The sequence below is a fragment of the Macrosteles quadrilineatus genome, unplaced genomic scaffold, assembly GCF_028750875.1.
Source record: "Macrosteles quadrilineatus isolate MER2022 unplaced genomic scaffold, UCM_ALF_1.0 Scaffold_2__2_contigs__length_208266976, whole genome shotgun sequence".
In the NCBI taxonomy this organism is placed as follows: Eukaryota; Metazoa; Arthropoda; class Insecta; order Hemiptera; family Cicadellidae; genus Macrosteles; species Macrosteles quadrilineatus.
The window spans coordinates 132,693,106-132,710,718 of NW_026542595.1; the positions used below are offsets into that span (position 1 = coordinate 132,693,106).

General features: G+C 35.6%; 1 protein-coding gene across 1 annotated transcript in view; it reads left to right on the forward strand.

The window, feature by feature from the left end:
- Window positions 1-15,001, forward strand: part of LOC128986521 (uncharacterized) — a 28,898-nt gene extending 13,897 nt beyond the window's left edge. Inside the window, exons 3-5 of the mRNA XM_054406929.1 lie at window positions 10,029-10,283; window positions 11,765-12,015; window positions 13,567-15,001. Coding sequence (XP_054262904.1) covers window positions 10,029-10,283; window positions 11,765-12,015; window positions 13,567-14,062 — 1,002 coding nt within the window. The 3' untranslated portion in view covers window positions 14,063-15,001. The remainder of the gene's footprint in view (window positions 1-10,028; window positions 10,284-11,764; window positions 12,016-13,566) is intronic.
- Window positions 15,002-17,613: the final 2,612 nt, after the last annotated feature.

Consider the following 17,613-nt stretch of genomic DNA (forward strand, 5'->3'; position numbering starts at 1 on the left):
TAAAATATTTTTTTTGGCTTGACTATAATTTTTTAAATAAAAAATCCAAGGCACTTACCTTTTAACTTTTTTTGATATCTCTTATGGTTTTCGAATAAAACGGCTGGCACACTTATATCAATCACCCTGTATAGGGAATAGGCTATTACCGTAGGTCTCATGGTAAGACCTGGACTCACTGATTAAATTTTTCGTTTTTATTTCCCAAAGGCCGAAAACACCATCCGTTCAAATTCATATATATATATACCGGTATATATATATTATGTGGATATATGTAAGTCTGTTAGCACGATAACTCGAGCAAAATGATGTGATTTTGATTAAATTTTGTGTGAACGTGTAAACCGTTTATTCGAACGAGTTCACAAACCAGCACGATTGAACCATGTGAACGGGGGCTTATGTATATATTATGAAAGTATAACGGTTTGAAATTTCTTTTGAAACCACTTTGTAAAGCTTAAAAACAAATAATTCAGTATATCGAAGCGTAAAAGCGCCATAATAGTTACAGAAAAAATTCCAAAGAATTCTTATTTTTAAATTCTCATGTTATTCTTATGGCGAATAAGTAAACTGTTGTAAATTCCTGTAAAAGGAACATATTTTGATTAAATTGTCAAATGCATTTATTTTACACTTAACTATTAACATTTCACACTTTTTACCCTGTCTCAAACACTTTTTGATGGGTCTGTAATTGACGGGTACCTAACCTTAATATTACAAGTGGCCACCGCGCGGAGTTTGAATCGGCCCTAAAAGTGACCACCGCGCGGAGTTGGGCTGAACCCTTCGGGGGCCATAAAACTTTTCCTCGGATTAAATTTGACCACTGCGCGGAGTTGGGCAATCCCCAGAACGATTGGCACACATCTTTAGCCGATTTGGAATAGCACGACTGGCACAATCATTAGAGGGGATTAAGAAGTGTCAACCTGTAAGGTTTGGAAAGGCACGATTCGATTGGCACATCAGCCTGGTAAGGAAGTAGCAGCCAGGCTGCCAGAATGCGGGAAAATGGAAATTATTTTGTCCCAAAAAATTCCCTACTGTGGTGCGATTCGATCCTCTGGCACTGATATAGAATTTCACTGTTGGACTGATATTACCACTGTGCCTTCTGTGTGCTCTGTCATTGAAAATGCCTCTGGCATTGATGCATGGGATATGCTCTGTCCCTAACCTGTATCGGCCATATTCCACAGACTAGTGGTTCCCAGAGTTAAGTTACCAAGAGGGTTTAAGACGTGTTTATCTTTGTGGTAGACCCTAAAATGTAACTATATCACACCTCACTTAATGGCTACTGGATAAACTCATTTGCTACTTATTATTTACCATCTTACAACATGAGTCTCATACAACAGTCATCTTACAACATGAGTTGGTTCATAGTCTCCTTACAACACTTAATCATTAGGAGGTTTAATTGTCTGTGAAACTTTAAAAAGTACGTACATTGAAGACGGCACCTTCCTCAATCCGCAAAAGAGAGACATTAGTTGGATTTATTACAGACATTAGTAAAAGTCAACAAAGTTCGATTCCATAGCTTCTCAACCTGAAGTGGATGATTTTTTATTCTAGCTATTGCCTGAAGAGTTTATACAAAACATACATATAAACGCACGGCTTAACTGTGCTTTATGAATGTTTTGACATAGTTAATTTGTTTACTCAATGATTTAACGTATCAAGAAACAAATTTTTTCATTTTTTATCTTGATTACCACGCCAATGGCATCTTCACATGAGGAATTGCAGTAGGAAGTACCTGAATGCGGGAAAGCAGTCCAAACCCATTGGTGTTTTTGATGTGACGGGAGTCGAACCCGTCCCTCCCGCACCAAAGTGTGAGACGACACTAGACAGCAACACAATCAAACTGATGAATGAGTTGCATATATGGAGTGACTAGATGTATTTGACCGTTCAGATACGATTATCCGCTGCTGGTGCGTTGACCGCCGGCCGCCCACAAGCGGTGAGTGGCCGCCCAGGCCCGCCCCGCACAGTGTACAAAACACAAACATCGGCTATGTTATTAACTTTTTACATGCTCACTTAACTGGCCAGATGGAGAATCGCCATGTGTTATTACATTGGCCAAATTGTGGTTCCTATGATTATTGCAATTTTGTTGAGTAACTGCTTTATGATGAGGTTTTCTTGGGAGGTTTTAAATTAGGTTTGTAGAATGGTTTGTCTATTTTGAATTTGTATACAGCGTATGTGGTTGTATGTGGGTGTATTTTGACGAAAATACAGGAGAAAGGGTGTAATGTCAGGAATAATGTTAACCGTTGCATTCCTGACAACTAATTTTTTAACAAATCAAATTTCGATTAAATAACTAAAATAAACACAATCTACTTGTAAAGCATCAACTGTGACTACATTAAGCATTATTGTTTCTTTTATTTATTTGTATCTAAACTATTAAAATTGATTATTTGTAGATTTGTAATATTGGAGTTTCATCTTGGATATGTTTGAAGAGAAGATGACTAACAAATTTGATGGTGTCTTAGAAATACTAAGTATAAAATACAATTATCGTACACCTTTTTATGGAAAGATCAACTCGGTTTAGAGACATACTCTTATTTGGTTTTTGTATTGACAATCCTACAGTGTAGGCGGACTCAAACAATGGGACATTGACGTCCCACAGCTTAAAACCTTTGATTCGTGGATCCTGAACTTTCAGGAAACAAGTGCATTGCTTCAACATCCAACCTCGTCCCAGTCCTCAGTAACTGGTCAACTTTCACCTAAGCCATCTCCGCTTATAAACATTACCTGGATTAACAGCCAAAACCTCTCAACGTTTAAAAAAACCTAAAATAATTCTAACGCCACGAAACGTAACACACCAGACCACCAAGCTATTTCAACACACTTGCAAGAGCTCCTTGCCTAGCAACAGTTGAGTTTATTTATCTTCTTCACTCAACTTCTTCAACAGCCATAAAGCCGACCGACTCTTGGCTGCTGTACAAACAAACAATAGTTTGCTGTGCAAACAAAACAACGTTTGCTGTACAAACACCGCCATGGCCGTGAACTTTGTAAGCTAAGATCACGATTTCCTTGGTTACGTATTACGAATAAACAAGAAATAGGCACGTTGATTGAATAAGACTTCTTGACTACAAAGTAAATATAAATTTTTTCAGTTGAAATGGAAATCGTGATGTTGACACAATTTATTATTTTATGAAAACGTACTTGGATATTAAAATACAAATCTTTTCTTTTTGATTCGTGAGGAAGAATTTTATCCTGATAAAAAAGGACTTGTAAAAAGGAAATATTTTGAAAGACCGTAAAAAATGCATCAAACAGAATGTTTTTCAATGGTGCTAGTATATTTGTCAACCTATCGTAAAATCAAAAGCTTGTTTTCTTGTGTTTCATATTATATTGCTTACGTTTCGTTGCGCTGACGTCGACTAAAACTTTATCTCTCTTTCTAGGAAAGATTTTAAAATTTTGGTTTAATTTCGGTTATAAAACCAAACGAGGTGTTAGCCCGTCCTACGTACGGGATTAGTCAGTTAAAACTGTGTATAAATCAGAACAGCTAGCGTACACGTATAAAGACAAATTTTATAGCAGCCTACAGTAGAAAGAGTAATTAATTGAGAAAGTGTATAGGCCTAGTCAACGATATCATCAGGGCTACGGAAACAGAATATGACAAGATACTTGGTAAAACATCGAATTTGTTGTACCGAAGTAGACATCCACCTACATGGAGCTGCCAATTTCAGCAAGCTGACACATAATTTCTCCCAATAGTTTGTCAACGACTTTATAATGGATAAAGGGAGGTACTATGATATTTTATGAGTAAAATCACAAAAATTTAACTTTTGAACTTTAATTGTTACAGCATTAGGAATGTGCCATTTTATTTAGGGTCAAAAAGAACATGACATACTAAATTTGTATCAAAATCGCTCGAGTCATTTTGTGACAATACGATTTAATGGGTTTATTTGAAGAAACCACCATTAAAATTTGAAATTTCAAAAAATAAAAATGCCTGGAGATACTAGTACCCTCATGCCAAACTTCGTACGAATCAGACCTTAGGCGTAGTCTGTAAACACACTAGTAATGTACACATTCACACAAACAGGCGTTACTTAACAAGATGAGGTTAGGTGAGGTCAGTGAGATGCAAAAGTATTATTTTCCAATTGTAGGCGTGTATTTTCTTTATGAATAAATATTAATCTTCAGTTTGGTTGAAATATGTCAGTAATATTACGTTTTTAGTAAATTTCCCTATAGGGAAGTAGCTATTACCGTAAGTCTCATGGCAAGACCTAGACCGGGCCGATTTACTTATTTATTTTTATATCCCCAGAGCGAAAACACTATACCTTAAAATTTGTTTATATATGTAGCCTCTTCCCCGTATCAACAAACCTAAGTACAGTACTCATCAAATATAATGACATTTAAATATGGAATAAATCTTACATTTTTAAGGAAATATTTTAGTAAAAACCTAATTAGGTTAATGAAAATTCGTTTAGTCTGCAGGTTTGCTGTGATGGAGGTATTCTTTTACTTCGTAAACACCTACATGTTACAGTAACAAATCTATAGTAATACGTTATACAGGGTTTTAATAAAATAATTGTGTGATTTAGTTATGAAATAAAAATAAACGAGAAAAGATACAAAAAACTATTTTGTTGAATTCCTGACATCAAAAGATTTTATACATAGCAAATAACAAAGCTAATAACATGACGATCATTTCTTGCTCTACAGACGTCCAGACGATGATATATTTCAGCCCACACGTAAAAATTTCTCTTTATACAATGGAGACTGCATCTGTGATTCTTTCTAATAATAGATTGGCTATGTTTTGAATTTTTTTTTAGAATAAACTATGTTTTGACATCCTAAATGGCCGTTATACTAGAGTCACTGACTTTAGTTTACTTAGTTACACTTCGCCTTTTCTTGACGAAAAACATCTTTATAAGAAAATACAACTTGCAGTTTATTTAAAAGAATAAGTAGGTTGTCGATTAGCACAGCAATCCACACAGCTGTCTCAACTAATGTAAACGAAACTGTTCGAGCTATTAGATGTAGGGGTATCAATAAGAAATATTCAATTTGTCTTATAATAGTTTTACAGATATTTAAAAACCCCCCCATTATTTTATGAAAACCCTGTATTGATAATTACCTTGTATTCAGATATAGGCCTATGTAAAATAATAGATTTCCTTGATAAAATATGGTCAGTGTGATCTTAACTTGCATGCTGAGTAAAATAGCAAGAATACCATGTTGCTGACGCTGAAATATTGATGCTTTTAACTCTACTTCGTCCGATTTGACCTTTGGAAGATGGGTAGTGTTACGATATATAATGGTTACACCACTCACAGCTACATAGCCTACAGTATATCATTGAGATATGAAAAGTATGTCAAATGTGACATGTGACATATGGCATCAAATTATTGTCGGTTGTGAATTTCAATGGAACATGGAAAAATATTTGGTGTCAGGATAAAATTATTACATTTTTTTCTTGCTGATTTAACAAAGCTGTAAAAACAAAGAAGAAATTTGAATGTTTAAATATATCTGAAATCCATCAATAATCTGAAATCCATCAATATAAATGAAGAAGCTGACCTGTACTTATTCATTGCCTGTACACAATCATTGTTGTCAAGTAGAGGCCCACAGTTTCCATAGTTACCAAAATACAATTGCGAATATCTTGAGTATCAGTGTTAACATCCACTTGGACAATGTTTGGTTGCCATAGTTACCAGAAAATCTTTGTAATTTTATCATTAGAGGGATCCTTATATCACCTCTAGCCTCTTCATTATGCCTGACGTAGGAATGAACTATCAACTATGCTTAGCACTAACGTTAAAGAAGGTTAATAATAACAATATAATTGCAGTTAGGATTGTAACTAATGAGATCAATAGTTAATATACTCTAGGTCAAGATTCATTGAAACAATCAAGGCTATTTCAAAAGGAATGTGATCGCCCTACTACTTTAAAATAGTTCAATGATTTTTTTCACAACGCCACATGGTAAAAATGATGTCAATAATAGCAACTACAGTTCTAATATACATTGTAAGTAAGTAAACTGTGATCACAATGAAATTAAAAAAACAAATTATGTTTTAATTGTTCTTTTATTGAATTGTAAACACAAGTCATTCATTTTGTTAGCAATGTGAAGTTAAATTATCACAGCGCTGCAAGCTTTAAAGTTTTTTAGCGTGCGAAACGCTTGATCGGAGCGGCACAAAACCACTTAAACGACAGATACTATTTTCAACATGTTCTACATGCCGGCGACCGGGCAATTGTATTGTTCTTTGACATAGAAAACATGTGATGTGTAATTTGCATTGAATACGTTGAATGTAACCTATTCCGTGATTTAAAGCTGTTTAGTAGTAAAAGGTTCTAAAATTTTCAGCATACTAGGAATTTTCAACAATTACAGCATAGAACTGTAGATAGTAGGACTTCATGTAGCTTTTGTCTTATTTTACTTGTCTTGTTATTTTTATAAATATTAGGAAATCAACTAATATTTCTAAAAAAATATTTTTTATTCTCCCACTCAAAACCTGGCGTTGCACCAGTACGATTTCAACATATTAAATCATAGTTATTTATAAAAATAAAAATAAATATATATATAATCAAACACCGGTAGCTTCAACTTACCTAGTGCTTTCCATATATTTTTTTAATTAGTAATTTTAATTGTTGAGCATATTTAGAAAACAATAAGATCCTGAAACCAAAACTGCTCGCAAAGATACGCTCACATTTTAATCTCCTTTTGTCGGTTTGTCTTGGCAGCAAAATCACGTCAGCATCGAAGCTATGGTTGATAAATACATTTTCTTTATGGCTGAGACAGTTATGTCAAGAATCCGAACAGTCGCAGTTTAAAATAAGGTGTTGTCGACCTTAAGCAGCTGGATTGCCTTGATCGTGGTCCATCTCTCAGTATTGGCGACGTAGGACTAGTATACTTGAACTGAATGAAGTATTAGAGTATCTTATATACTAAAAAAACTTTTGTAAAACTTATGACAGCTAGCCAGACCATACTACTGGACCAAATTACACGGGGTTGGTACCAAATGAAAGATATTTTCCTGTAGATGTGCAGAATCCCTTGAAAAATTAAAATAGGATCAAAAATAAGCACGAAAAATAAATTTGACAAAAATTAACATGGGCCTTATGGGTTGCCATGTTGGTAACTAAATAACAACAAAATATAAACAGAAAATCTAAGCAAATGGAAGAAATCCCAATCACATATTTTATTTACAGCGTGGGGTGAAAAATAGAGAAGTTTGCACAATACATACTTTTGGTCGAGTTTTCGACCACGGATCGAGCTCTCGTGTTTATGTAAAGCATTTTCGTTATTTTTAACACCCCCCCCCCCCTCCTCCGGCCACCCCCAAAGTAACGTGGTGTTGTCAGATATTTTCTTAAACAGCGTTGTGGGGTATAGTATGAAATATACTTAGGTGAAATTTTCCTCCTGAAGTAAAAGATGGTTTAAAATTTGTATAAAAGTAAAATTATCGGTGGGTGTAACGCTGTGAAGAGTGGGAATTTTTGACAGGGATTTTCTCCCTAATCCTTGTTTGTACGAAATCGTTTAGTTTATTTAGCCATTGTACAAATAAACTGAGGAATTGGAATATTAGGATAGTTGTATACTTGAAATCTATCATTCGAATATTAGCAATTTAGTATACTTGAACTGATAAATTTGGGCAGTGTCATCGTAATATTCTTAAACTTAAGAGCTAAAATAGTGAGTCTTATTTATTTTTTTACTAAAGAACTAGAATATTGGGTTCGTAATCTATTTGAAGTATATCACACGAATGTTTGTGACGTAGTATACTTGAAAAGATACATTCTAGTATTGATATCACAGTGTAAACAGTACATAACTGAGGCATTAGCGTACTGAAATCGTGATACCTATTAATAAGTCAAAGTTGCATTCGATTATTTGGGTCGTACTAGGCGTATACTTCGACTTTTTAGTTCTAATAATTCGTTAACTTTAGTCGCGATAGAGTCTACATTTATCTGATTACGCCTATTTTTTGATATATATTTTTTTTTTCTGAACTTTTATAGAACAAAAAACGCGAATTGGTTGATTAACATTTGTCCATTTACTCTTTGAGGGACCGTTCTGATATCAGTAGTTTTGAAAATTCCTCTAAAGCTAAATATTGTTACTGATGAACAAAATAAAATTACAAAAATATTTATAGAACTCGTAAATACTAAATTTCTATGGGATAATGTCTTTAAGGTTTATAGTGAGTAAAAGCTCTCAAAACCCAACCCATAAATTAAGTGTAAAACAGAAACTGTTTATGGCAACTTTCTAGAATATCTATATACAAAAAATGCTATCTATAATGTACACAAGTCACAGAAAGCACTATTTTCTATCTAGAATTTAAAGAACAAATTTTCATGTTATAACAAAATGTATACACAGTGTTATATTTTAAGACCTAAATCATCATTTAGATTTAATATAACGATTTTATCCTCGTATAAAAGATCATAACACCCACTGAATATGTAACTATATTCTAACCTTTCCCCACAACATTTCAAGAGCGGGTTTCCCTACCATAAGTAAGTTGCCAGTTTGGTCTTGGAATGTTGGCGGGGCACCATAAATATGCGTGAAGACCATTCCATATGATCAACCTGCCCAGTAGCTGGCAATGTCTATGGGAATTTTGAACCGAGAGTTCAACTTACACTATGGGAATTTTTACACTGTACAAATTATTGTTGACTTTTAGGTTGTTTAACAGTTTTATCCAGCACAAAGAACTTTCAAATTTCGCTATTGGACTAAGAAAAGCTAATTTTGTGCTATGGAAGGTTGGTGCAATCCTTTATTTTAATGAGAGACTCGTGAAAACACAGAATCTTAGAACAGTTCGTATCTTCTAAAGAGAAGTAATGCAATACTAAATATACATCATGAGAATCATTTTTAGGGTTTACTCAGTTGAATATGTTAACCATAATCGTCCAATTTTCTAGTTGCTGAAAATCGGTAGCGAACATGACTTTTTTAATCCCCATAGAGTAGTTGCAGGCTGCAAAAATTCACAAATTTCCCTTTAATTTTTAATTTAAGATAGAGACATATTACAAAAGATTACATAGCTTTCTAAGTTGTGACAATTAGTTTATTCGTGTGGAAATTGATTATATTTTCTATTAGGAATTAATTATATTTTCTTTTAGAAATATAGGTACTTTATTTTTCCAAATTTTATCAAAATTTAACCGGCCAAACTCTGTTTTCTGATACATTCGATAGGGAAATGAGATATGAGATCCATCGGAATAGTAGTATGTTTGCGAATGATTGGTAAAGAAACATAATATCTAATTTAAAACACATTTTCTACCTTTACAACATAGGGAACCCTTTGAAAACACCCACATTCTCAAACATTCATTGATCATTGTCCCTATATCACAAATAAATACATACATTTTGACAGTCTTTATAAGTAGGCCTACAGTAACCTCCATGATAATACCGCTAATTAAGACAAGCCATAAATAATAAATGAATCTAGTTATCTCTTCAATAAACAATACAGTAATGTATAGCTAGGGGAGCGAGCTTATCTAGTGGTAGCCTACTGGGTTTTGGAGCGCGTGGTTCCGGGTTCAAACCACGCCAATCACCAATGGATTTTTATCTATGTGGTAACGCCACGACAATCTAGGTCTAACCTGAAGTAATGTGCAAAACAGTTGCGGACTAGAACCTAGCATTCTAGGATGTGAAGGTGGGACTTAAAAAATGTGTATCTAATCGTACCGTAGGATGGTACAATTTAAAAATATTTACTTCTTTAAAATAATTTTGAACTTGTCCAATGACACCCACTAATTGTACCCTCTCCACAGATCCTGGTTGCAGTATGCTCCGTAGCCCAGGCTGCCGTCGGGTTCGGGTACCCCGCCGCCTACCCTCCCACGTCCTACCCCCTGGCTGTGATCGCGGAGTCGCCCTACAGCACGGCCAAGTACCTGGCAAACGTACCCCTGGTCATGGTCGACCAGAACCGCCTCAACATGATCAGGAACGCTGAGATCAGCGGAGTATCACCAACAGAACCTCTGGTCACCTGCAGGACCGGTGCTGGTCAGGGATACTACACTGTAAGTATTGCCTACATCATACGATGCATTACATGAAAATTATTGTTTTGACGTTTATGAAAGTTAGATCCTAAACCAAACACTAAAACATAAGTTGAATTACCCATATTTTTAGATCGTTCTTTAGCGTTAGATGGATTAGGAAACCAATGTGAAACGGGAATATCACAGCCAAACTAGAATGTTTTCAACTACTTTTCGTTGATGAAATCTTTAGCACTACCATAATTAGCACTATAACATTGCTACAACTAATACAAAAATTAAAAACTTACGTCATAAAATTGTAGGCTACTCAAGTCTCTTAGGTATTACAAACTACATCCTGTTTTTGGTATCAATAACTATGCTAATGTGAGCAATACCTATTAATTCAACGGCAAGATTCACTCTACTACAACTGCAGGTCAAATGTTGTCAAAATAAACCTTTGTCTTGTATGCAAACCCGATGAAGACGGTTTAGCATGTAAATTGCCCGGAGACCGACCCACTCGGGTATTAGATGTTATTAGCATACAAGCGCTCGCTCTTCTTTAACGAGGGTGTACATCAGGTGTAGTGAACCCGTACATCTATGGTCTGTAGCATTGACTTTGGTTAGTGGAGTACACATCCCGTTAAAATGGAATAGCTGTGGCCAGTTTTTTAAAGGACACAATTGAATGAGTCTAACTATGTCAGTTTTGTAACAATGCTACAGACGGGCTGCCCGATCTGTTTAGCACAATGAAAGAAGTGATATTTGAAAAATGAAAATGAGGTTTCACAGTGGCACAATCGGCATGTGACTTAATCGAAAAACTTTCTTATTAATACGATTAGGAAAAGTTTTTAGAGTAACTCGGAAACTTAATGTTTAGTTCAATAGGCTTCAAAAAGGGCCATGCCTTATACAACTATGACATTATTCACTGTATATCTTATTTTAGTTATTAATCTGTTTGATCAGTGTTTAGAAACTTGATCTTTTGTTAGAGGGGATGAGTTTATTCCCAAAAATACTCTCTTACTTGGTATTCATTCGGGTTTCTGTTTCTTTCATTCAGAATACCTTTGGCGTTATTAATAACAAATGTCCTAAAATTTCATTATATATTCTTCCACCAATCTTGTTTTAGAGAGGGAGAATCATGAAAGACTAGGCACAACCAAGAAATCAGAGAAATGTTCCATTCCCCAGACATAGTGGAAGAGTCAAAGAACAAGAAACTAAGGTGGGCAGGCTATGTTAAGGGAAGATCACTAGATCAGGAAGACAAATCAAGAATATCAATTGAAGAGGCTTTAAGACAAAACTCAATGGCAAGATGACTCAAGAATAACTGGAAGGACCAGGTGAAGAATGATTTGTGAAAATTGAGATCCAGGCAAGAAGATACGGATGACAGGGAGAGAAGATAACTTCTTTGTGAGGACTAATACCACCTAGGGTATCTATGGCCATGGGACTAAGTAAGTAATGTGGTCTACTTGTTGCAGGAGGCAATGCCAGCTGTACAAGTGGTTCTGAAACGCCCTCTCTACATCTCTCCCCAACAGCACTCCATCCCGTTTCCAGCAGAGTTGTCAGTGCTCTACGGAGGCCTAAGGATGGGGCTTCCAGTAGGCTCCGTGGTCGCTCCCGTTCCTCACCAGGGTCTAGACCGCCCCCAGCTTGTAAGGGTGGTGTACGCCATCCCCTCCGGACCACTACCTCTGCAATATCCTTACTACGACCCTTTCGCCTACAGGTAAATTGGGAATCCAGTCAGAATCTCAGGGCCCCCAAATTCTATATTTGCAGGTTGGGCCTGGTTAGTCTAGCATAAAATAGTTGTTTCTCCCCCCCCCCCCAAAAAAAATACAATACATATTCAATATGAAATTAGTATCTTAATTTAATTAAAATAGTTTGAGTAGCTAATGGTTTTTTTTTTATTAAATAATTGTGTAACATGAAGACGGAGGTAGCAAAAATTTTGAATACATTTGATTGCGTTTTTCTCCTTTCTTTTCTTCCAATCTCTTCCAATATGAAAGCAAAATACAAAATATCTGACCAAAGTTATAGAACGAGATACACATTTCTGTCTTCTTCTTATTTCACAAGAAATATATTTCAATTTACGATCGTTTTTTTTTTTACTCATTCAAGCAACATAGTAGATCAGAAAGTTAATTTTACTAAAGTTTGCTCATGGTTTGATCCGTCCTCTCTAGACCTGAACTGAATTCCAGCTTGACTATGCTTATGCTGCAGTTTAGTTCTTGCCTAACCATTCGAGGATCCGCTAGTAGCATATGCAGGCCACATAGCACCGCATACCACAGCATTATCTGCATATGATATCAGGGTTCAATTGCCTACTGATTCGTATCCATGATAAGTTGATTGCTGTAATTCGCTGAGGAACATGCCAATTACCTTCTGTAACGTGCACTGGATGTTGAGTGTTGATTGTTTGAGTTTGGCTTATAACGTTGTAAAAGTCCAACTTCTCGTCCAAACAATTTTAATTACATTTATTGTAAATGAACCTCCTGTTCCTTTTGAAGACCTTATAATATAAAGATTTGTATGCATGACAATAAACGTAAATGTGTTTTCCAAATGCATATAATGCAAGTCAAGATGTATACATTGTGGTTTGTACATTGTGTGATTGCACTTTTAAGTCTTAACTTTTAAACAAAAACTTCCAGTATGTTGCAAGTTAATAGTCGCAATTATTGTTATATTTTAGGTGTGGGTTAGTATTGCTAAATATTTTGCATATGCTGTACATGAAACATCGTAGATTTTGATTACTTTTCCACAATGTCACACCTGACTATTCTCAATAAATTACGGTAGCCAATAGTATAAGCGACGCCATTGAGATTCTTGTCATTCGCCTATTAGGTATGATGATGATTGGAGTGTACAATCGAAATCGATCACAACTTACCATCTTTTATATGTATTCATGTCTTGTGAGTAAACAGTATAAGTGTAAATACACTATTACTATTGTTAATTGACATATCCGCAAACTGCAAATAGACAAACTGCTCGTCCTCCTCGGTTAGCTTATTTGAGTCAAAGTGTAAGCATAGTCGTAGTCAAGGAGTAGTTTTGACTGTATTTAAGATCTGATGATGATGAACTGCAACGTCTCCGAAACTTTGTAGATTCAAACGCAGCTCAATGATACGGTTCAAAATAAAGGAAGAGTTTCAATCTAATCAAAAAATATAGTTACATCTGAGTTTTTAGTATGTTTAGAAACATTTTGCTATTATAACATTTCTTTAATTTACAGCTCCCCCGCCTACCAACAGACTCAGGTTCTACCAGTCTCGCAGTTCCAGCCTAGCTACACCCCCGCCTACTACACTTCAGCCCCCGCTGGCCCCGCTTACTACAACTCTGTCCCCACCAGCCTCACTGGCCCTGCTTACTACAACTCGGTCCCCGGGGCCCCCGCTGTTCCATCGGCCCCCACCAAGGAGGTGTCCAACGCCATCGACGTCAAGCGTCCCAAACCACAGACCGTGACAGTCCTCAACTTCCCGTCATCCGTTGCCACTCCAGAGGTTCTTTACTATCAGCCTCCCCTGGGTGACTCTGAGCTCGGCAACCGAGGGCCTCCAGAGGCCATCGCTCCCGCGGGCATCGTTCAGTCCACCCAGCCAGTGGCCAGCCTGGAGTCCTTCCTCAACTCCAAGGAGTCTACGCTACTCAACTCCTTGAGAGAACAAGCCGAGAAGAACAAGGACAAGGAGGATTCAAGCAACGAAGGAGTTCTGGCGCTATAGACAAATGTGGAGTGTTTGAAGTAATTGCATGATCTCCCTGATTTTAAAGTCATCACGCGATCGGTGGCTTAAAGTGGTTCAAATTGTTTGTTTTTCAGTATAGTTCGTCATGTATTTAATGTATATCGGAATATAGATACTGCATTTGACGGCCCATTTGTAATTTTAATGTCAAGTTTCAAAGCAACATAGTCGAAATCCACAGAAATTGGTAGGGTAGTCACATCCTATTTATGCTATTTGGTGTTGAATGCAAGAAAACTATTGATCTCATAAAAATATTGCTTCAACTGGGCATCTCAGTCGTACTCGAATCTTCGCTAAAAAAAGTGATGTGTTGTTTCCAAGCCCATGATATCCAACGTATCCTTAATCCATGGCTAGAACATTGCCTATTACTACATTCAAAGCTATTTCTGTTGATTCTGGATTTCACTGTTGTATTGGGTTTGATTTGAACTAAACAATTTCTTTGTTCCAGTAATTTTGTTTAAGACGAGTAAGATTCCCGATCACATCTTACAAGAACTATACTGAAAAACGGACGCCAATGAGTTTGAAGAAAGTGTTAAAGCTACCTCTGTGGCCTAAGAATTCTAAAAGTCCCGAGCAAAATGAACAACCAAATAAATCGCAAGTGTGATTCTTCCCATCCAAATTAATACCTGAAACTTCAATTTTAAATCCTTAACACCTTTTTACTAGGTATAGTTTTCAACAATACTAACTCATTTCCCCTGATACATTAACATAGTTCCTTGCCTACCTTTAGCTTCCAAGTGTTGTGATGATGAAATGGACTTTATTTGACACTCTTAAGAGATTCGACGATTCCGACTCACCAGGACACCAGTAAAGGGTTACCAACCGATATAATAATAAACAAGAACCCAAATCTGTTTTAAGTTAAGTAAGAATAATAAACCTTATTCCAACGAAGTGTGGTTGTAATTTATCCTTATTTGAAGAAATGACTACAAATTATTTTTTTCTTATTTAGAAAATATATCTTTTTTAATATGTTTTAACAGAAATTGTAACGCCCCATGAGTTTGGTAAGTGAAAGTAGTTTTAACATTGTTATCCTCATTCCTATCCTTATAGCGTGTACATTCTATGCGGTTTACTTTTTAACGAAATTATGTCATATACAGGGTGATTGATATAAGTGTGCCAGCCGTTTTATTTGAAAACTATAAGAGATATCAAAAAAAGTTAAAGGGTAAGTGCCTTGGATTTTTTATTTAAAAAATTGTAGTCAAGTCAAAAAAATTATTTTAGCCGCCATGTTTCCAATGTGGCCGCCAACTTTGATTTTTCTTATAAAACACCCTGTATTTTATGATGTATTCTGGTAGAAAATGTAATTTTAAGACGATTTTATTCTTTTAATTTTTTTCATAAACCTAACCGTTTCAAAGAAAATAATGGTTAAAGTTTTGAAATTTCTGCATGAGAAAGTTTCGATAAGGCTTTAAGCAAGCATGCCAGCTGTTTAATTCGAAAACCATTCAAAATTTCACAACTAAAACCTTTATTATCTTTGAAACGGTTAGGTTTATGAAAAAAATCACAAGAATAAAATCGTCTTAAAATTACATTTCTTAAAATACAGGGTGTTCCGTTAGAAAAATCATAGTTGGCGGCCATATTGGAAAAATAGCGGCTAAAATAATTTTTTCGACTTTACCAAAATTTTTTTAATAAAACGTCCAAGGCACTTACCATTTAAGTTTTTTTGATATCTCTTATGGTTTTCGAATAAAACGGCTGGCACACTTATATCAATCACCCTGTATAAACTGTAAAAATATATCTTTCATTTAGGACTATATTAAACGACATGAGTTACAAAAGTTGGCCTTTCCGATGGTTTTAGTGGATACAACCATGGACGGTTTAAGTCAGTTACTGTACGACAATAATTAATAACTGCTAACATCATACCATAGACTAACCAACACAAGTTATAACCATACATCGATGGTTAACTAAGGGAGTATGTTTTATTTATGACCATACTCTGTGGATTGTAGAAGGCTAAAACATAATTTAAATTCATAATCCATAATCTAAAACTGGCTACAACTTTTAATGGAATTTATTTATTATTCATTTCCGGAAATCGCAATTTTACAAAATAATACAAGTAAGATTACATTTTAACATTATAACATTTTACAAAATAATACAAGTGATTGAAGTGAATTGAATCTCTGGTTCCAGCCATAGTCAAAATTAACTTACTCCCATACTTTAAACTTGATACAACGTTGAGATCTAGAGTGAAATAATCAACGAGTTTGAGTAAAATCATAGACTAACAAGTAGACTTCTCAATACATTGTAAATTTTGAAGCTGCTCGTTTTTCGTATCAAGTTCATATTTTAACATCCAACACTGATCATTAGTGTCGACGAAATTTCTTTTCTATTCATTTAGAAAAACATTTAATGATTTTTTGCTTTTCTGTTTTGATATATTATTGTGGGGGCGAATTATTGTTTACGATGGGATCGTTTTGTTTAGTCATTTTGTGGTTATAATTTACTGAAATAACAAGAAAATTGTAAACAAAACACGACCGGACAGAACTAACAAGAAAACTGGCTTCAGCTGTTCCATCAGGACGAAAAACTGGCCCTGCAAGCTGTATCTAACATCATATTTTTTTATCCAACGACTTATATTTATAAAAATCTCTTACGTAAAAAAAATTAAAAATAAGATTCCACCACGACACGAACATGATACTGTATGTCTGAGACATTTGTCGATTTCACTCAAAGAACGGGTGTTAAATAAAGATCCATCGGACCAGAAAATTCAGCCTAAGTCGATTGGGCCTGATTGCACCAAATCCCTGTCCTTAATCTGTTCCTAGTACCTGACCTGAGAACTGAAGACTGTTCGAGTTGTCCTTACACCGCCCTTCTGTCCACTCTGACAAATCTAATGTTGAATCCAGACCTAACCTTTCTCAGCCAAGGTGGAGTTGTATATTTATTTTACATGAATAAAATGAACACATTTAAAACTATGTTATGTTATTCGCTCTACATAAATATCTGTGTTTAAAATTGTGGCGATCCAGCACCTTAAACATCTACACTTATTTTATAGGGGAAGTGTTTTTGTAAATACACCCGTTCTCAAAAAGAAAAATTTTAGTTGCCCTGGATGGTTTATTTCTCTCACAATAATAATATAGACAGGGCCGATTTACCGAATAGGCACGGTAGGCACGTGCCTAGGGCGCGAGGCAATTGGTTTTTTTTGGGGGCGCCAAAAAATTGGAAAATAAAAAAATTGTGGTTGTATTTGCATGCGATCGCGGTAAACTTCTGATGATCCCTCGCGGCCGTGTAGACATCGTAATCGTCTCCCGCGATTGCGGCAAAATTCTGACTATTTTCCGCGGTCGTGTAGAAATAATTATCGTCTTCCATGATCGCGGCAATATATGAACATATTCCGCGGTCGTGAGGAGATTGTCATCGTCTACCGTGAATGAGGCAAAATTCTTATCTTTTACCGTGGTCGTGTGGAC